This window comes from Xyrauchen texanus, chromosome 18 (assembly GCF_025860055.1).
Source record: "Xyrauchen texanus isolate HMW12.3.18 chromosome 18, RBS_HiC_50CHRs, whole genome shotgun sequence".
Lineage (NCBI taxonomy): Eukaryota > Metazoa > Chordata > Actinopteri > Cypriniformes > Catostomidae > Xyrauchen > Xyrauchen texanus.
The window spans coordinates 29,753,175-29,774,927 of record NC_068293.1 but is presented as its reverse complement, the minus strand read 5'-3'; the positions used below and the strand labels follow the sequence as shown (position 1 = coordinate 29,774,927).

Here is a 21,753-nt window from a genome sequence, read left to right as displayed (position 1 = left end):
GTAGCACTTTATTTTAGAGTACTGTTTACATTTACGTACTATATAACTACAACAACTACAGTAATTACTAGGTATTAACCCTAACCCATATGACATATATGTTGTTACCTAATATTACTTTCTTGGGTAAGTACACTGCAATATACAGAAAGTACACATACCGTAAAATAAAGTGCAACCAAAATTAGTTCTATTGTGACTTACCTAGTAGAAATAGTACCATTTTGTAAGAGCCAGTTAACCAACTCTTTACCCACAATGCAGTTAGGGTAAGTACGCAGCCAGTATCGATGATCCTGGAACTCCATCCCTGTACTGTTGTGGCAAATCTTCTTCCAAAGATCTTTAAGTTGAGAAGAATCCTACAAGACAAACAGGGACAACGATACAGTATTGTAAAAATCTCCACAACGGAATAACTGCAGGAGTACCACACCTCTTGACAAATTAATTTCAGTTGTTTGTGATATTTTTCTTAATTATTCAAATTCAAACCTATACACTGATGAATCATTCAGACCGATCTGTGGGAATGTGAAAATATCGATATATTGATTCGGTTCTAATTTTTTGAAGCTTCGATATATTAACATTAGCCAACATCTATTTTAGATGTCTAAATTGTGTGCTTTCAATTCACTGACAGTTGGCCTTCAGCTTAATATAGTCTGGTGTAATAGCTTTGGGAGACCACAAGGGGGTGTTGCTGGTCACGAGTAGGACACATGTATCACACACAGGACACATGGGATGGGATGCAGGTGGAAGTCCAAAGTTGTGAATCTAGTCAACAAACACACACACGTTACGTACTTCTTCAAGAATTAAAGTGATGTTGATGAGTTTGCAGGTTAGTGTATAAACTGGTGTAACTGTGCAATCTGAACAATTAGAAATGGCGACATTTATTATGCAATTTCTCTGTATGTAGCCTTGAATAGGTTTCATTCAAGCTGTCTAACCACAAAAAAGACATGACTGTAACTTAAAATACACATTGTGTATGCTATATTAAAGATATATATGCACAATATAACATCCAGCCATGGTTAGAGTAAATGATCTATTGATAATGATTTGGATCAAATTTAATGGAAAATTATGTGAGTTGCGCAGAATTTTAATCAGCATCTGGAGTCACAGCTGAGCTGCCTCTCAGTGGTGGTGTATACCTTCATAAACAATTGTTTCTAATTTTAGAATGCGCCATGTCGTCTGCCAGATGCGTCTGGTGTGTGACCCCTTTTAAAGCAGAAGTATGCCATTTCTGCGGCACTAGCTCCACTGAATTGGATTACAAAAGCAAACATTGTTTTCAAAACAGCTTTCTGAATATGCCCCCAGCCTGCAATTGGTCAAACAATTAGTTATTAGTTTGAGTTAGTCCCGCCCCCAAATCATGCCATTGGTTGAGTATTGTTGGTGGGCGAGGTCTAAACAGGTCGCTCAAACAGAGGAATTTTCATAGTGCCAAAGAGACACAGTGTTTACAGTTTTCAAAAAAATAAACCTGTAAATGGTTACTTCTAGTTGTCTCTACATATTAAGCTGGGATAGAAGAAAGCTTTCAAACTGAAAAAGTTACATACTTCAGCTTTAAGTTACCCTGCCGCTCACACTTTACCAAAGATGTGTTGAGGCATAGTGAGAGAGAGTTTTTACCAAAAGGATCTTTCGCTCTTCTTCATTGTGGTCAGTCTTAGGCAGTGCCCGGCTATTCTGTGGGCTGACTGAACTCTCGTAGGTAGGAACCATGGATGAGCCGGAACGGTCCAAAGACAGGTTGGTCACACTCGCTGACCTTACCACAAAAAAAAGGAAAATGTTGCATTTAACAATACAAGCAGTGGAGTGAGCAAAAACAGTGGTGGTTCCCACGTCCTTTGATCACATATCTATACGTTTCTAGTCATTTTTGTTTACTAGATAAGGATTTTTAGTCATTTCATAGAGAATGCACTCAAAGAGAGCAATTCTAACCACAGAAATATTTTAACCAGAGTGCAAGATAAAACTTCAGTATATGCACTATAGAAATCTTTAGGATTTTTAGAAATAGTTTTTTTTTTACAGATTGCACGCATAAAGAGCAATTTAGTAAAAAAATATTACTGAAATTTCCATCATTAAAGTTTTAAAATTCCCTGATATTTCCATGTTTTCTTTGCTCATCAGAACACTGTATGTACAAATGATCTTTACACAAAATAAATCATAATCACCTCTTCCTGGCTGGTGACTTGCCCAAATCCTCTTGGACTGCATTAAGCCTGGAACTAAGGCCGCTGTTCTGAGACTCCTGATGGACCAGACTAGAGTGACACACAAACACACAGAAATACATACACACACACACACACAACTCAGCAAGCGATTTACAATTAATTTTTGAAATACTACGCTAATAAATACCATTCAAGCTATGACTGAATCACACTCAAGAGCAGCAGCATGTCTTCACTATGACATCATGCAAAATAAACAAAATTATAAAAAATAAAATAAAACACAAAAAACTCACTTCTTCCTCATCCCAATGGAATTTTTTCTTTGCATGGAGAGAGAAAGGAGAAAAGATGAGCATTGAGACAGACTCATAGCACAAGAGCAGAAGGAACCAGCTGATTGGATAAAGGTGAGAAGAGAAAGTTGAAGTTTATTTGCATCACAAAAGCCCTATGTTTTACAGTATGTAAATTGGTATGTCAGTGGGATATTTCTCTCTTGAATGCAACAAGCCAAGTGAAATTTAGGATGTACCACCAGAACAAAAAGGTAAACAATGAGTGGCGGTAACAAAGGTTTTGTAAATGTGTAAACATTGATTACATTATAGTAAAACAAAAAAACGGGGTAGTAAATTTGCTCAGAACTTTGTACTTTAAGTCATCTTCAACTGATTAGGAAACATTTTAAATGTACATGTATTAACTTGAACCATCATTCAGTCTAGTTTTTTGAACTGTCGTATTTTCACTACGGATGCACGTGTCCAATGTCCAGCCTTTTTAAGGACTGTGGTAAAAATGTATTAAATTTTGCATAAGAAAATTAAGACTATTCTAAAGCAAAATACGATTTCTTATTTCTTTCATTTACTTTAGGGCCGAAATCTGACCTAGACATGTTCTTGATGTTTTATTAGATTCACCAATCAAAATGATCAATCAATAATGTTTAAGTCAGAAAGCATTTGACGTGGCTTGATAAAACAGATCTCTGTAAACTACATGCGTTCGGCAATGTGACATTATCTATTTAAAACGAATTTAAGTAGCAGACTATTTAAGTGAACTGTAAGAGGTGTTTAAAATGGTAATAAACTTCAAATAAATAGTGACCAATTATAGCATCAAAACAGCACTTTCCCTTATACATCCCATGTTATTTGGCAACTACCCATTTGCTTCAATGCTGATTTTAAATGATGGATGGAAGAAAATCAAGAAGCATCACTCAGATGGACCTGGAAGAGCCAGTCCACCATGTAAAAGAGATAAACAGCAAGAGCAATGATCATGGGAAGAAAGCAGAGAAAAATAAGAGCAGTGAAACTCTTATAAGGTCAAGTAAGCAGGAACAATAGAATAGATAATGATATGTCACCTTTGCCAGGCCAGGTCCTCTTCCAGGAAAATGTTCCGGCTAGCTTTGCGTCCTCCCACAGGTGTACGGGGTTCGGTGGGTTCCAGCACACACACGGAGCAGGGTGAGTCTGACAAAGCGCTCAGGTCCTCGCCGATGGAGCTCGAATCGGTTGAGTGAGCGTAGCTTAACGCTATCTTACGACAATAAGTACATGCCCGTAAATCACCTGCAGAATGTGGAGAAACAGCCAAAAGAGACCCACTTAGAGAAGTTACACAAGGCAGAGAGTGGTTTTAAACACTATTGCGTTACATTACACTTCAAACTCAGCATTTGTCATTATTGTATGAAAACTGTGCATTTACATTCATAGTGAAAAGCCTACAAAACTACCACACAGCAACCAATTAAATCAAGTCTTGCTAAATGGTTTGACCAATCATAAATGAGGTCTCACACAAATGAATAAAATAACTTTCACAACAGGAGTCCATATTCTGGTAGATGGCATTGGACTTCCTTAAAAGAATATTTCACTCAAAAAGAAAATTTTCTCATCTTATAAACACCCTCATGCCATCCAAAATGTGTATGATTGTTTAGAAGAATATTTCAGCTCTCTAGGTTTATACAATTCAAGTGAATGGTGACCAACATTTTGAAGCTCCAAAAAGCACATACATTCACCATAAAGGTAATCTATATTCCTTCAGTGGTTAAATCTATGTCTTTCAGAAGCAATATAATAGGGTGACAAACTGATCAATACTGAAGTTGTTTTTACTATCAATCTCCACTTTTACTTCCCCATTCTTCTTTTGTTTTTCACCGATTTGCATTGTTCATGCATATTGCCACCTACTGTACTGGTAAAAAAGGATTTAAATATTGATCCGTTTCTAACTCAAACTGATTCATATAATTTCTGAAGACATGGAGTTAACCACTGGAGTTACATGGATTACATTTATGCTGCCTTTATGTGCTTTTTGGAGTTTTGGAAAGTTTTGGTCAACATTCGCATGGACCTACAGCATTGAAATATTCTTCAATAAATCTTAATTTGTTCTATACAGAAGAAAGAAACTACAGAAGAAAGAAACTCATACACATCTGAGAAGGCATGAGGGCGAGTAAATGATGAGACAATATTCATTTTTGGATGTTCTATTCCTTTAAAAGTACACCCAAAAATTTTACTTTCAGTCTTTTGCTTTTTTTTCTCAACTGAAACTTATCTGTAAAGATGCAATTGTAATGTTTTTTTGGCTGAACGATAAGCACCAAGGTACAAAAACATAACATAGTTAATTATTAATTAATGGACTGCACTTCTATCCATCATGGCCTTGCTTATATTCATATTAAATGATATTAAATGATACAGTCTCTATCCTGACTAAGGTCTATGGCTGAACCTTTGGAGTTTAAAACCAACCTCTATATGGGTACAACCAAAGAAAAGTATTGCCCTTATCAAAGTATTTTTAAGGTGAATTTAAAGCATAACATTTTTTATCAACTTAAAAGATCAAGGAAATAATGAACAGTATGTTTTTAAGTAAAAACAGTCAGGTTCTTTCTAAAAGGTCCAACTCCACTCATACAAAGATTATTTCTTACCCTCTTCAGAATTACACCAGTTAGACCACACAGTTCACAATCAACAGTCACATTACAACCCATCAAAATCCAAAACACAAAAACAGCCAAACCACCGCAAACACAAACGCTGCATGCTCAAGGTAGTCTTATGCCTTTTTATGATATAGCTGCTCCCATCATGAGGATCATAAGAACTATCCATGACCTCTACCCATGAATGCTGTATTCTTTTTGATAGCCTCTTCAAAGAGGCTACGTCCACAAAACCAGCAGGTCAGAATGAGACCTACGCTCCCCAGGGTGAATATCCAAACAACACTCACCCGTGTAGCCCATGAACTTGCCAGGAATTTCCTGGTTGCAGCAACGGCTGCAGAAGATCTGGCCACATAGTCGACAGTGGTGACGGCGTCGGAAGGTTGTGAATTTTTCGTTGCAGTCATAGCACTCCTTGCACTGGCTGTCCGGCATCCAGTATTGCTTCAGATCACTGTCCTGAGACAAAACAACATGACCTACCTCTGTTATGTCTAGTCTTACAATACTTGACTGCCACTACAGTAATAAACAACTGAATATAAGCATGTCTCTAAAAAGAAAGCAAAAAATACAGACTGAAATGAACATGGCTTTATGCTAAAGATGAGCGTTCTTCAATTCATATTTTAAATGGAGGAATTTCATGTAAAATAAGATTTGCTAAATATATTAGAATTAATGTACATACAGATGTCTTAAAAGTACAGAAGCAAAAACAGCCTGTTAAAAACTGTGCAAAACTCTGGCAAGATGCTACGGTTTTGTGAGTAGCTGCTAGGGTGATATTCTTGTCCCAGGACATGGCATGGGTCCCTCCATCAATGAAAGTCTATACATTTTTTTTATAAAAATCAGTTTTAATGACCCAGCAGATGAAAAGTATAGGTCTGACGATCACTAAGAAAAGTAACACGATTCTTGCCCTAGCAAGAGTAACACTAAATTACAATTGTTTTTTGTGCAAGTAACCTTGATTTACATTGTTAAATAGTACTAACGATACTAGTACTTTACAAAAATAAAATACTAACAAAAGTGTAGAATTTGGTCCCTTTAATATGAAAGATGTGAACTTTGTAACTTTGGAGATTCTACCAACAACCTCACTGGAAATCAATACCTGACTCTTTCCTTCCATGATCTCCTTGAGTCTCTTGAGAGCCGTCCGGAGCTGGACAGCAGTCCGGGGGTCGTGGCTGCCCAGAGGAACTTCTGATTTCCGTCGACCCTCTAGAAACACACAGACACACAAAATCACCAGAAAGTATGAGACAAGATGTTAAAGCTACTCTAAAATAAAACATGAAGGTGAAAATACACATCAAACATACTCACAAAAAAACATAGCCTTGAGTCAAAACAACAAAATATCGACCAGTACTGATAATGATAATGAGCTGCAATAGGTCAGCGAGTGTTCTTATGAATGTAAGCGATATAATGATTCTCATGAATAGTCTATGCATGACTATAAGCAAATACAATAACTAAGACCAATGATTAAAGCTCATGAGCAAAAATGTGCAGCTACCCACACCAAATGTCTCAAAACCTTCAGGGCAGCTGCATCCCACCTTTCAATGCACCACTTCACATGTTACAAATGTGGTTAATGTACAGTCATTTAACTTAGTGTTGAAGAATTCAAACAGAGAAATATTTCAGAGCTTTATGAAACTGACTTCACACATATTAAATAAAATAAAGAATCCTCACCTTCCCAATCCACTGTGAAAAGAAAACAAACATACACACAACTTTAGCTGTGTTTACTTATTGGAAGTCAACTTCAAACATTTCCAACACACACAAATATTCGTCCTCAACTTGTCTTGTTTGGAACTTACATAGATGAGGTGATGGTTTACGATACATGTCTCCCACTCAAATTAAAGGTCTAACTCCAGAATGTAGGTTTACTGTTGTGAAAAAAACCTGAGAGTGGTATGGATCATATGAGGTCAGAGTCTAGCTTAGAATCACTGTTATCTTCAGTGATTAACTCTATGAGAACCAGATCATAGTGACTAGTCATCAAAACCACCAAATTGATAAGTTTAATTCTAATTCTAACTAATATAAGCATGTTTCGAGGGATTCACTGTTTTTTCTTCATAAAACATCAAATATGTTTAAAACGTCTTGTTGATTTCCCCATAGAAATAAAAGGATAACTATGGTAACCTAGATAAGTAATCCTAATCCTACTTGCAACTCTCAAATCTAATTTCTGTACTACATTTATAGTCAAATAAATATATTTATAAGTATTTAAAATGTTGTATAACTTTCACATTGTGAGCATTTTATTTATAGTTTTATATAAATATTATGATACTTTAATTTTGCGGTCAAATATGACCCATCCGTTTTATTTCCGTAAAATTCACCCCTTTAGATTCATTCCACTTTCAATTGATCTTTCATTGGTACTATTTCTAATCTTTTAAAAATTGGACGATAATTATGGACAACAGAAAGCACTTTACGTAGAAGTTTGTGTAAAGTTGTACATCTTTGTACCTGACACAGTGGATGTTCTTCTGAGATGTTCTGAATGTTTCTTGTGCGTTTTGGTTCCATGTATAGAATGTGAGGGACTCGACCAGTTGCGGCGTGGGCCCTGCGGAGATGATGAAGCCGACTGACTTTTCTCCATCACTGAAGCAGGCCGTTCTTCGTCTGGACAATTGAAACCAAAAGAAGACCAATAGAAAAGCTCTGTTTCGGTTAAAAGGTAGAGGATTTCAAATGCTGTGGTGATTTGCTAATTTTAAGAAAGGGTCTGTCCATCTCAAGTGGTCCAATACAGGTTGCAGGACCATTCTTAATTTTCCTTTTTTATTTTTGAGTGATTACCTCCATATATTAGCAATGCAAATCCACCACTTTCGGGTTGAAGATTCCACTGGTTACAGAGCTAGGGCTAGTAGAAATCTGGGTAAAAACCGACTTTATTCATGCATTTTGAGAAATGAACAGACGTAATAAAAGCATAACAATAACGTGCAAATAACAAAAATGAACAGAATTTTACATGTTTACATGTACATGTTTTATTAGAAGCTGTGAGATTTCCTCACACAGTCTCTCTGAAATGTTGTGGGAGCGTCTGTTGACAGTAGTCAATCCGGCACGTGTCAGTTTTCTGAGAACATCGTTCATGGGAACCCACACTTTGTCCTCAGTATACATTTTGAATGATGTTCTTGGTCCAGGTGGGTGGAAGAATTTTATACAAACATCACAGTTTTCCTCACTGATGTCCTCAACCAATGGTGTGTCTTTAATGCATTGAGTGCAGCCAGAGAAATTGAGAATTCATCCCAAGGGAGAATGACAGTGATCATATCTACTCTGTCAGTCATAAACCACTGCTTAAAAATTATGTTATCAGGAAGTGTTCCATCAATTTCTGACTCTTCAAGCATCTTCAGTAAGGCCTCTATACCTGGACACTGGTCACACTTGTTGAGCGTGCAGTCTGTTTACTGTTTATGTCACAAACCAGAAGTTCCAGCCAGTCATTCATTGTAGTCCACTTTTAGCTTTGCTGACTCAACTATCAGCTTGATGTTCTGATGTTGTGTGCAGACACAGACAGTGTGAGTTCCAGATGCTCCTGCCAGCACACGCCATTTTGGCCTCAGTTCACAAAATTTTGATCTCCCTATCTTTAACACTGGGTGCTGATTTTTAAACTCCACATACAGTTCATTAAGGTTACTTAAAACGAAACGCTTTTGATTATGAACTTGCTTGAACTTTGTGGGAACATGCATGAATAGATCATGCTTCAATGTTGCCAATATCAATAGTAGTACAATTTTAGACCTCACTGACAAGTTTAAACTATTGTATGTCAATCATAAACACAATTACTGTAAAATACTGTTTTTTATAAAAACAAATATTATTTACATCTGTTAATTTCTCAAAATGCATGAATAAAGTAGGCTTTTCCCCAGATTTCTAATAGCCCTAGCTCTGTACCAGTGGAATCTCGAACTTAAAATTTTGCTACTATAGAAGACTAATTTCTGTGAAAATGTCAGGTTCCTATCTGGTCACCCACCAGATATATTCAACCCAAAATTGAGGGGACGTATCAAACCTGAAATGTTCTGCATGCACACTATACTTGTCTAGGTACCCCCAAAAAGAATTAAGACTAAGACTCGGACCATTCCCATTATAAACTGACCCTAAAAGTGGAACTTTGAGCAATCTTGAGCATTACATTAGGACTTAATTTCTAAGTCTAAGGAACAAGAATGTTTATATATGTACATGTACCTTGTAATGTGCTCTAGAGATAAGTTATTGTTCCAGGGAGCTGGGACCATCCTGACCCGAGATATCAAGGTTTTCGTAAACAGCTGTATAACCAAAATGTGTCGTGTGCACAAAGATGGCCATCGTGGTTAAACCAAGTAAAATGAAAATAAATTAATTGGCATGGTTTTGCAATGCCAATTCAGAGGTAATCACAAAAAAAAAAAAAAAAGGAAAATTAAAAATGGTCAAGCAACCAACTTATATTGAACCACTTGAAATGACCTGACAGAATTTACAGTGTGTTGATGTTTCTCTTCACCTCTTAATCAGCTTTCCCCTAAATAATTTTTTTCTTCCTGGATATTACTTCAATTACTGTACAAGGGCTAAGACTTACCAAGCTTTTTTGCTGGTGCAATGTTTGCACCTGTTTTTTCTAAAAGGAATAAAAGGGAAACATTAGAGATCTGATCACTGTGAATGTACTTTAAATTAAAAATTTGTACTGATAATCACACTGTTAAATTGAAAATGAATATATCTTCAAAACAATTTATATAGAAATATTCCGATATATCCAAATACATACGTCGTTTGAGAGTGAAAGTAGACTGAATTGTTTGCATCAATCACAGAATGGACTGATGCTTCAACAAAGGCATTAGCCATCGATGAACAACCTAGAAACTCACGGCAGGTCTGTCTTTAAAAGTTTTTAAGTTATCGGTAAAAATCATTCTGTCTATGGAAAACCTTAATGGGATTTTTACTTCAAGAACCAGACTGTTGCAGTCTATTGTGCAGGATGCAAATTATCGAAGTATTATTTCTCAAAGATTTGCTTTTTTTTTTTTACAATTTCACATGACTTTCCATAAGAGTCTTCGGCACAATTGTGCTGGAAATCATAAAGTCCTGGTCACTCTCTAAAACCTGAACGGCTTTTACATAACCCTGTACTTCATATTGTAAACTAAATTTAAGTCATTCAAATGCTATCTTAAGGATTCATTTTTTTTCTTAAATGTTCTCTAGGAGAGTTCTGTTATAAGAGTATTTTATAAACTTTGTTCAGATTATACACATATACACACACCGAACATTAAAACCACCTGCCTAATATTGAGTAGGTCCCCCCTCGTGCTGCCAAAACAGTGCCATCCCGCATCTCAGAAAAGCATTCGGAGATGCTAAAATATTTAAGTATCGTCAACATACAATACATGAACATACTCAAAATGTTTTACAGCATAAAATGCATACACTGTATATGCAAATAACAAAACCTGAGAAAACTTTCTTGCACATTTGCATTCTTCTATATTACACATTACACATCAGGAAAACCTCTGTCAGGTCTATGGAACTGCATTATCCAATGTCAGGCAAAACAGCCTCGGCTTTAGACAAAACGGTATCTGAATGAGTAGAGAGTTGGTCGCTAGGTAGAGTTGGTAGCTAAACCGGCTGAGTTTGGTTGCTAGCGTGTGAAACTAGTGGAGCTCTCGCTAACTTTATAAATGCAGAAGTGTTGTTTCTATAAATTCATAACTAGCTAGCTAAAATAATTGGTTTAAGTTTAAACTGACATTTGAAACTCATTAATTTTACTTGCAACAACTCAAAACAAGCCAAACTATAGTCCTTTTTAGTCGCTAGGTAATTAGCACACAGCAGCCATAGTTACTGACAACTGTTTATGTAGTGTACTAAACTAGCGCTAGTGAATTAAATTATTAATTTCATATCCAAAAGATTGATTCAATGTTATCATAATCAAAGACAGTACTACAGAACACAAAATGTGTTTATTTTCTCTGCAATTCCTTAGACTTGACAGAGGTTTTCCTGAGACTTGATGCCTTTTCATCTGATGTTTGAAATCTGACTCTGATGGCTGAGGATGTAGTTTGTTAACCTCCCACAAACTGATCTCTCCTTTCTGTTTCCTATCCCTGTTTCGTCCAAATAATTTTCTGATGTCCATCTGTATACAGGAGTCAATAATGTATGTTAAAATAAGACCATCGGACTTATTTAGAAACGTACTTTAGTTTCATCATGATTTCATAGCCTACCTCAATTCTGACTTACGTGCCGAAATATGGGTAGGGTTGCACCAGCTGTGGGTAAGTTCTCACGTAAATTTGGAGGTAAAGTTCACATTAAGGGCTTACTAGTTAGTTTGTAACCAAGTCAGTGCTTAATTTTGTTGCACCACTTGTTCTTAAGGCAACACTTAACTAGTAGGTCGTTAACTCTCCATAAAGTAATGTATAGTCGCATAATATGATGTTTACCTGTATTGATCCAATAAACAGCCTTCAAATTTATACACAGAAGTGTTAAAAAGCTGTGAATTTCAGTTTTATCTCGCTGTTGATGTTCAAACCTCTGTTCGTGTAACTGTTAGCTGTAATAAATTATATCCCCATTAAAATATGATACGTAATAAAATGATGTACGCTGAAAACTGCACCGTTTGAACGGATTCATGCTGAAGAGCTGCTTAAAAGTTTTTATTTTATTTTTATATATATATATATATATATATATATATATATATATATATATATATATATATACTAGAAAATATATGTCGAAATGATTAATAACTATCACGCAAAACATGAGCACATTGATGTCATTAAATGAGTCTGGTTTTTTTCTGCTTTTGTTTTGAGTCTTCCGTAAATATTTAGTTTATACGTATGGTTACGTTCAACCTAAGTTTAATGGTACAACACTCAAATATTTAGTAGTGCGTAAATTGTGACTTAGTGCCCATTTACGCCACAACTAACATGCGCCGCACGGACATGAATTTCTGCGAGCATCCATCAGATTTGTTTTTCGGTTAAACTGCGTTGCTTTTACAAGTGTTGATTGGGTGGGTTACTGCGTTGCATTAAGATTGATAATCCCAGAAAAATGAAATGTATCTATCTAAATGAGTGCACTGACAAATAATAAAACAATTGACAAAAGTAAATTGTTAAAACTCAAACTTGGGGCACAGCAGATGAATACCCCAGTAAAAGGGGTCTAGTGAAGCGCATGGTTGTGTGTGAAAATCCCAATAGATCAGCAGTTACAGAAATACTCAAACCAGGACCGTCTGGCACCAACAGTTATCCATGCGATTATCTAATCAGCCAACCGTCTGGCAGCAGTGCATAAAATCATGCAGATATGGTTCAAGAGCTTCAGTTAATGTTCAGATCAACCATGAGAATGGGGAAACAATTTGATCTCAGTGATTTCGACTGTGGCTTGATTGTTGGTGCCAGATGGGCTGGTTTGAGTATTTCTGTAACTGCTGATCTCCTGGGATTTTCACACAATTCAGTCTCTAGAATTTACTCAGAATGGTGCCAAAAACAAGAAACATCCAGTGAGTGGCAGTTCTGTGGATGGAAATGCCTTGTTGATGAGAGAGGTCAACAGAGAATGGCCAGACTGGTTTGAACTGACAAAGTCTAAAGGTAACTCAGATAACCGCTCTGTACAATTGTGGTAAGAAGAATAGTGTCTCAGAATGCTATTCAGTTGGCACTGTTTTGGTGGCACAAGTGGGACCAACACAATATTAGGCAGGTGGTTTTAATGTTGTGGCTAATTCCAGATATACCTATAGTTTTAAAATCTAATTGATTATGCTTTTAAATGTGTAATTAATGTGATGGTTCACCCAACCAGCAATATCACCCTGTAGCTCAAGACCGGTTGCCCACTGAAGCTAAGCAGTGTTGAGCCTGGCCAGTAACTGGATGGGAGACCTCCTGGGGAAAACTAAGGTTGCAGCTAGAACAGGTATTAGGGAGGCCAGTAGTTGCTCACCCTGTGGTCTGTGTGGGTCCAAATGTCCCAGTATAGTGATGGGGACACTATACTATAAAAAGGCACCGTCCTGCGGACGAGATTTTAAACCAAGGTCCTGACTCTCTGTGGTCATTAAAATCCCAGGGCCCTTATCGTAAAGAGTAGGGGTGTAACCCTGGTGTCCTGGCCAAATTCCCACCATTGGCCCTTCTAAATCATGGCCTCTAATGATCCCCATCCATTAATTAGCTCAATGACTCTACTCTCTCCTCTCCACCAATAGCTGATGTTTGGTGAGTGTACTTGCACATTATGGCTGTGTCCCATCATCCAGGTGGATGCTGCACACTGGTAGTGGTTGAGGACTGTGTAAAGCGCTTTGAGTGTAGTGTCAGAAAAGTGCTATGTAATGTTCATTCATTCAACAAAAAAAAAAGTGTCATCATTTACTCACCATGTTGCTCAAAACCCCTATGACTCTCTTATGTGGAGTCACCATTCACTTTCACTGCATATATTTTCCATACAAAAAAAGTGAACGGGGACTGAGGCTAACATTCTGCCTGACATCTTTCTTTTGTTACACGTAGGAAAGAAAATTATACGGGTTTAGAAAAGCATTGGTTAGTAAATGTTGACCAAAAAAATTGGGGTCTGTTTTGTGTGCACAGACCACAAAAGCCCATGAAAAACAAAATGACTATGCTTCCAAATAAGTGCTATCAACCAATTAAATGGAGCCCTGTCAAACAATTTCATAAAACATGATGGACAAAATAACTGTGCTTCACCTTTGTTGAAGCGGAATAGACTGACGAAGGAGCTGTAGGCAGAGCGCAGGGGTGGCTCATCCTGCTCAGGAGTCAGGGGCTTGAAGTGTGTCAGGTGGGAAGTACTGGTAGGCGAGAGTGGTGGCTCGGAGCTCCAGTCCATCGCAGAGGATGAGGAAGAAGCCTATTTCTGTCACTGTCCCTGTTGGTCAATCATTTATCAGTTACTAGAATCCACATTCTAACCAAAACCTCTCTGAGATCAAACCTCTACAGAATGAGGACAGCAGAATATTGGAAGATGTTAATCATGTGAATTACAGGAAGTGAACGTCACACTTAAAAAGACATGTGATTTCTGAGGCCTGCTGACTACAGAAAAAAAAACAAAAACACAGGAAAACATCATAAGATTGCAAGGCAAGCTGTAAAAGAGAAGTTACTCTTACAACAGAAGGATTTTGGCACAATGGAATATCAGTTCAATAGTCAGTAAATTTAATCCTAAAGTATCGATACTTCTGATACTGATGTTATATCAAAAATATAGATAATCACTCAAAAATATTGATTCTAACATTTCTTTTTAAACTAGGGATATTAGTATTCGGTTATAATGAACATGAAGAATAATCATAAGCTTCAAAGTGAAATAAAAAGGATTAGGCTCTATTAGCAATTACTTGTGGAGGATTGGAACTATTTCTTCTTCCACTCATCTTAACATACATGATGAAAGAAACAAACAGACAAGTGCTTGTGCCATCACATGGCTCTTTCAAACAAGAGGGATCAGTGCCTTGTAGAGGTAATGATAGAAAATCAGAGAAACAGCTTCTGGAGTAAATTCACACTAAAATAACAACATATCTAAAGGTGACATTGCTTATGGTCTTACTAAAGTAACATTGTAGTAGCCATGTTTTTTTTTTTTTTTTTTTTTTGGGCAGAAACCATGGTTTTACAACATAAATATTGTATTAGTAACCATAGTTAATTGTGTGGTAAATGGTTTAACCAAATACCATGGTAAAACTATAGTTACTGTAGTGAAACCATGGTTAATTTTTGTAAGGGTAAAAAAGTCTAATAATTTTTCTTTAGGCTCACAAATACAGGTGAAACTCGAAAAATTTGAATATCGTGCAAAAGTTCATTAATTTCAGTAATTCAACTTAAAAGGTGAAACTAACATATTATATAGACTCATTACAAGCAAAGTAAGATATTTCAAGCCTTTATTTGATATAATTTTGATGATTATGGCTTACAGCTTATGAAAACCCCAAATTCAGAATCTCAGAAAATTAGAATATTGTGAAAAGGTTCAGTATTGTAGGCTCAAAGTGTCACACTCTAATCAGCTAAACACCTGCAAAGGGTTCCTGAGCCTTTAAATGGTCTCTCAGTCTGGTACAGTTGAATTCACAATCATGGGATAGACTGCTGACCTGACAGTTGTGCAGAAAACCATCATTGACACCCTCCACAAGGAGGGAAAGCCTCAAAAGGTAATTGCAAAAGAAGTTGGATGTTCTCAAAGTGCTGTATCAAAGCACATTAATAGAAAGTTAAGCGGAAGGGAAAAGTGTGGAAGAAAAAGGTGCACAAGCAGCAGGGATGACCGTAGCCTGGAGAGGATTGTCAGGAAAAGGCCATTCAAATGTGTGGGGAGCTTCACAAGGAGTGGACTGAGGCTGGAGTTACTGCATCAAGAGCCACCACACACAGACGGGTCCTGGACATGGGCTTCAAATGTCAAACGTCTTACCTGGGCTAAAGAAAAAAGAACTGGTCTGTTGCTCAGTGGTCCAAAGTCCTCTTTTCTGATGAGAGCAAATTTTGCATCTCATTTGGAAACCAAGGTCCCAGAGTCTGGAGGAAGAATGGAGAGGCACACAATCCAAGATGCTTGAAGTCCAGTGTGAAGTTTCCACAGTCTGTGTTGGTTTGGGGAGCCATGTCATCGGCTGGTGTTGGTCCACTGTGCTTTATTAAGTCCAGAGTCAACGCAGCTGTCTACCGGGACATTTTAGAGCACTTCATGCTTCCTTCAGCAGACAAGCTTTATGGAGATGCTGACTTCATTTTCCAGCAGGACTTGGCACCTGCCCACACTGCCAAAAGTACCAAAACCTGGTTCAATGACCATGGTATTACTGTGCTTGATTGGCCAGCAAACTCGCCTGACCTGAACCCCATAGAGAATCTATGGGGCATTGCTAAGAGAAAGATGAGAGACATGAGACCAAACAATGCAGAAGAGCTGAAGGCCGCTATTGAAGCATCTTGGTCTTCCATAACACCTCAGCAGTGCCACAGGCTGATAGCATCCATGCCACGCCGCATTGAGGCAGTAATTAATGCAAAAGGGGCCCAAACCAAGTACTGAGTACATATGCATGATTATACTTTTCAGAGGGCCGACATTTCTGTATTTAAAATCCTTTTTTTTTTATTGATTTCATGTAATATTCTAATTTTCTGAGATTCTGAATTTGGGGTTTTCATAAGCTGTAAGCCAAAATTATATCAAATAAAGGCTTGAAATATCTTACTTTGCTTGTAATGAGTCTATATAATATATTAGTTTCACCATTTAAGTTGAATTACTGAAATTAATGAATTTTTGCACGATATTCTAATTTTTCGAGTTTCACCTGTATAATTTGTTTTATAAAAGTAATAACGACTTGAATAATATTTTAAATTACACATTTTATCCCAAGAAATCAATAAACATAAATAAATAAAATAAAATTGTTTTAATTGAAGTGTTGCTATCGGTATCGACTATATTGGACGTGAAATTATTGGTATTGGATTGAAAATAAAATAAATGTATCCCCCATCACTAGATTACAACTTGCACATACACCATTCTGTTATATGTCCTATTTTTGTATGTCTAATTATACTCTTACCTTGTTTTATATTCTGTGTCTCACTGTTATGTTCTGTGTGCAATTGTTTCTTCCATCACCCCAAAAAAATCATAGTGTACTTGTGAACACTTGGCAACAAATTTCAATCTCTGATTCTGATAACTGTAAGTGACTTGAGGCTCTGTAATGGACAAAGCAGCATGAGTTTCAGCATGAGTTTCAGAATGAGTTTCAGCATGAGTTTCAGAATGTCATGTGATTCGTTGACATTAGTACTATGTTGAAGGCTTGCTCATGAACGTAATTAAGTTATTTTGGCGTACCAAGTTACCTAATTAATATGTAATGAGCCAACCCTTCACCTAACAGGCTTTGCTATCTGGTCAGCTGACAAGCGCCCTCGTGCCGTCCGTGCCGTCGCCTGCCATTGACCCAATCAAGTAAGTCTCCTCGCCAAACGTCCTGCTACGTCATTTATATTCATGAGCCGAGCCTTCACCATAGTAGGAGAATTAAATTGATATCCCGCTGGAGTTTACTTTTTAAAAATTATAAACATGCCAATTTTACGAGTGTTTGAGATAATTAAGCATACATGCGCATTACCATTAAACATAGTAAAAAAAAAAAAAGACGCGAAAACCTTTTGTATTATTCATTCTGCATTCACTAAATGAATGTTATGATGAAACGTGATGAGATGCGAATTAGATAAAATATCTTAAGTTTAGCTTGTTACAAACTACACATGGATGTGCATATTAAGACACAAAATAATACTAGAGGTTCAAAGATCTGTCACATTTAAGCAGGGATGCTGTGGGCAGTTGTTTTTATCTGAGATGATCTCATCTATTATCTGCTTAAATTCAAATTTAGTCACGCGTTTATAATAGAACACACTAGATTTAACTCAAACGATATTTGCGAGAGAAACAAAAGTCAAATTTCCTATTTCACACATCAGATGCCAGAGTAAAGTTAGCAAAGCTAGCTGTCAGATTAACTGATACAACTTTAATACCAACACACCTACTGTCACGACATAACATAAAGGCCACAGATACCTGTGTCGTCGCTGTTTACACCATCTCTATGTCAGCTGTGTAAAGACGACATCAATCCCTAGTGCATCTAACAGAATAACATTTCCAGCTAATTCCACCCTTGTGATGTTCAGCCACTTCATCAGACACACTGAGTCAATCACAGAGCGCTCGATCAGTATTATGATCGCGCAGTCAGGCATAACACATCGAGTGAACCTCCATAAAAATTGCATTCAGTACAATTTTAGAGCCAAATAAACCATATCTTACATACGAGCATACATTCTGTGCTGATAAAACGTCTCATTGAATAATTTGTATATTTTATTTGTTTCTTAATTTGTGGTGGTCTTATACACTGTTCATATTAGGTCATATTTTATTTAGATTTTTAATGCTTTTATTTTGATGTAACTAGTACATAGGATGTATATTGCAGGAAGCTAGATTAATATGACAGAAAAAAACAATGAATGAAACAGGATTAATAAAATAGACAAAATATTATTGTTGTTAAGAATAATATAAGAAGATATAATACAATACAATATAATATAATAATCATGAAAAAGTGATGAATTGTTGTGTAGTGTGGGACATTAACAGTACAGTGACCCCTTGTAGATTTGTTTTATATTTTATTTGCCAGCCAAGTCATTGAACTGTTGAATATATGTCCTGAGCACAACTGTCCACCCATTAAATTTGCTAATTTGGTCAAGTTTTGTACCAGTCTTTTATAGAAAACAATAATCTTTAAGAGTTAATATTATTTGTTACACTGTGCTGTGCAGATTGATTATGCTTCATCTTTAGAAGCTACATTGTCTTCAGATTTTGTCTTCTCATCACATGCCCTCTCATTATTCTGTGCCACCTCATTCCTGATGCCAGCAGTCTCTTCATGCACATTCCTTGCTGTTTTCTGGTTCTTTACTCTATTACTGTGTACCATACCATGTTGGACTGCTGAAATAGGTGGCAAGGAGGATCCCTTTGAAAACATAGGATATGAAATTTTTTTTTACTTATGTTTTGCAGAGTTACGTAATAATTAAATGCATAGATACAATTGGCATCAAGAATTAAGTATGCATGACGGTGGGAAAATTATCTTCTCTAACTGTACATTTGAATACTGTCCTGCTCACCTGTGAGGAGTATAGACGCGGGTATCTCCCTATACTATCTATGAGCTCAAGGTTTTTAAACCACTGCTCATGCCACACCTGAATGCTGTAATGTGGCCTGCAGGAGGACAAACGCTGAAGGATCCTCTGATTCTCTTTAGTGATGTGGAGCAGCTCCAGCTGTCTTTTGTCTCTGCTGAGACTGAAACAGAATCCAAAAAGTGCATAAATTTTAATATTTGCATACATTATATCTTAATTTTAAATATTTTACTATCACTGGAGTCTTACAGTATATTACATGTACATCCAGCCTACCTTTTCTTCATGTAATCATTTTTACTGTCAACTCCTCCAACGGTCTGCATTATATGGGACATTTTGTCTAGGAGCATGTGATTTTCTCTTTTGATTCTCGTAACCCGTTCTTCTTCAAGCTGGAGATACAGGTAAGAGAAAGATGTTTGAAGTTTTGATAACTAATATGGTACATATGCACATATTTCTCATGTCATTCTTATAGTTATATGGTGGAAATGTCAACTTTTGGTGATCAAATAAAAGATACCTGTTGTTTCTTCAGCTTGACAAGTAAATGGCCATAGGTCTTTGGGGGAGTTGCGCTAATAGTTGGTTTTGCAGATTTGACCTTGGAATATTATAGAGCGTGTTACAATTAATGATGCAGCAGTTATTATAACACTCAGTAAATTAACCTTTAATACGTAAAATTGTATTTTGCTAATAGGTCATATGCTTCACAAAGTACTGAGGCTATACCATGGTACAGTGCAGATGGTAATACCATGGTCATTATAATATATTATTACCATATTCATATACCATGGTATTAACATGGAACTCCAATGTACTTCAAAACACACTGTGGTATTATTATAGTACATGCCCCAAAAAATATGGTAATACCATTTAGAACTTTTGCAAGTGATATTATTGTAGTAAAGTAATAAATCAGCCATTCAACAGTTTACCTTGTCCCTGTGCATGTCAAAGCAGTTTTTGTCCCATCTGTATTGCAAATATTTATTAGCACAGGGCAGAATGGGTTGGTAAGCTTGATGTTGCATTACTTTGCTTCTCCGTAGCATAGCTGATTCCACCTGCAACTGGGTGCAGAATGAACAGAGATATGAGTTCAGTCTGAGTTTTGAACCAGTCATGTGGTTGTTGCCATGGCAGCCATTCAGAAAGAAAGTGCAGCATTGCTGGTCTACATTTATGAAACAATACTCTCTAAGACAACGGCCCATTCACTTATGGTGATTTTCTTTAATGCATTCAGATAGCTTTCTTAAGAAAGAAAGACAAACTTTGCTTAGGGAGTTAATGCCAGAAAATCTATTGAGAGTGTATCCTCACCCATTTAAAGGCTGGCCTACATAGTGTCCTTGCCCAGTACGACTATTTCATATCCTGCAGGTATGTGAAGTGCAACCTGCACAAAAACAATGGAATCCCTTTAAAATCCTATAGACTCAAAAGAAGTGTGATTTAATACAACCTTTTAAAAGGGGACATGGAGTGGGCATGTCACCTAGATATTGTATCCATATCTAAGTAAAGACTAACTTGATGTGATGTCTTGTGTCTTTTATCCCAAGGACAGAGAGTGGACAGTGTCCCGGCTTTCACTGCCTTTGAGACTCATTTGACTCAGCTGATGGTAAGTAGAGCATTTCTGGTCTTCATCATAATCAGAAACAAGTGTCGTGATGTTCATTTCTCTTAATAACACACACAAAAGGAGATGTCTGGCAGAATGTTGGACTAATTCTATATTTTTTCATACAAAGAAAATGTATGATGACTGAGGTTAACATTCTGCCTAACATCTCCTTTTGTGTTACACCAAGGAAAGAAAGTAATACAGGTTTGGAACAACATGAGGGTGAGTGAATTCGAGGGTGAACTATCCCTTTATAAATGCCTTTGTAGTAATAGAATTTAAAACCTGACAACAGTTGCTAGGTTACTTAGATACCTCTGTTGTTCCAATGTGGTTCAGGTAAACATAACTTCAAATGAATTGTTTTTAATATGTCACTCCAAGCAGCAGTGGTTGTGTTCATGATTAAAGAAGCAAAAGGAAATAAATGCCAATTAATCTCTTGAATTTTGCTTTAGATACCAATGAGTCATATTTTCCCCTGACATTTTCATCAGAAATATTGTTTTTGTTTAGGTGTATAAACTGTTACAGCACAGAGAGTGGTTAATGTACCAAAAGGTTTAATGAAAAAGTGCAACATATCCACTTGCAGACGAAATGGATTTCCCACACTTAAAAGAAAGGATTAAAATAAGTTTCACTGTTATTTTTCAATAGACTTACTTTTATCCGTATCATTTGTGCGTTTTGAAAAACTGCAATCTTACTTTTACTAATTAAATTAGTAATTCTAACACACATTTCCTGTATCAGTAGCAGTGCCTGTTAAAGCTTATGCACACTGTATTTGCATTGTTTTCTGTACTGTTATGGGGTGCACATAACTTATGTTGTTGCTTGGTTGCATAAAAGCATATTAAAGGCAGAGTTGCCTCAGTACATTACTTAGGATATGAC

The 21,753-nt window shown here is 36.6% G+C and overlaps 1 protein-coding gene across 2 annotated transcripts in view; it reads right to left on the bottom strand.

The window, feature by feature from the left end:
* LOC127659057 (1-phosphatidylinositol 3-phosphate 5-kinase-like) overlaps positions 1-18,178 on the bottom strand; it is a 39,491-nt gene extending 21,313 nt beyond the window's left edge. Inside the window, exons 1-11 of one of the 2 annotated variants that reach the window (XM_052148685.1) lie at positions 18,055-18,178; positions 14,124-14,304; positions 9,908-9,946; positions 7,756-7,914; positions 6,353-6,462; positions 5,517-5,688; positions 3,607-3,814; positions 2,522-2,548; positions 2,223-2,312; positions 1,663-1,801; positions 205-362 (exon numbers count right to left, since the gene is read on the bottom strand). In XM_052148685.1, coding sequence (XP_052004645.1) covers positions 205-362; positions 1,663-1,801; positions 2,223-2,312; positions 2,522-2,548; positions 3,607-3,814; positions 5,517-5,688; positions 6,353-6,462; positions 7,756-7,914; positions 9,908-9,946; positions 14,124-14,265 — 1,244 coding nt within the window. In that variant the 5' untranslated portion in view covers positions 14,266-14,304; positions 18,055-18,178. The remainder of the gene's footprint in view (positions 1-204; positions 363-1,662; positions 1,802-2,222; positions 2,313-2,521; positions 2,549-3,606; positions 3,815-5,516; positions 5,689-6,352; positions 6,463-7,755; positions 7,915-9,907; positions 9,947-14,123; positions 14,305-18,054) is intronic. The other variant, XM_052148686.1, reaches the window with a different exon arrangement.
* Positions 18,179-21,753: the final 3,575 nt, after the last annotated feature.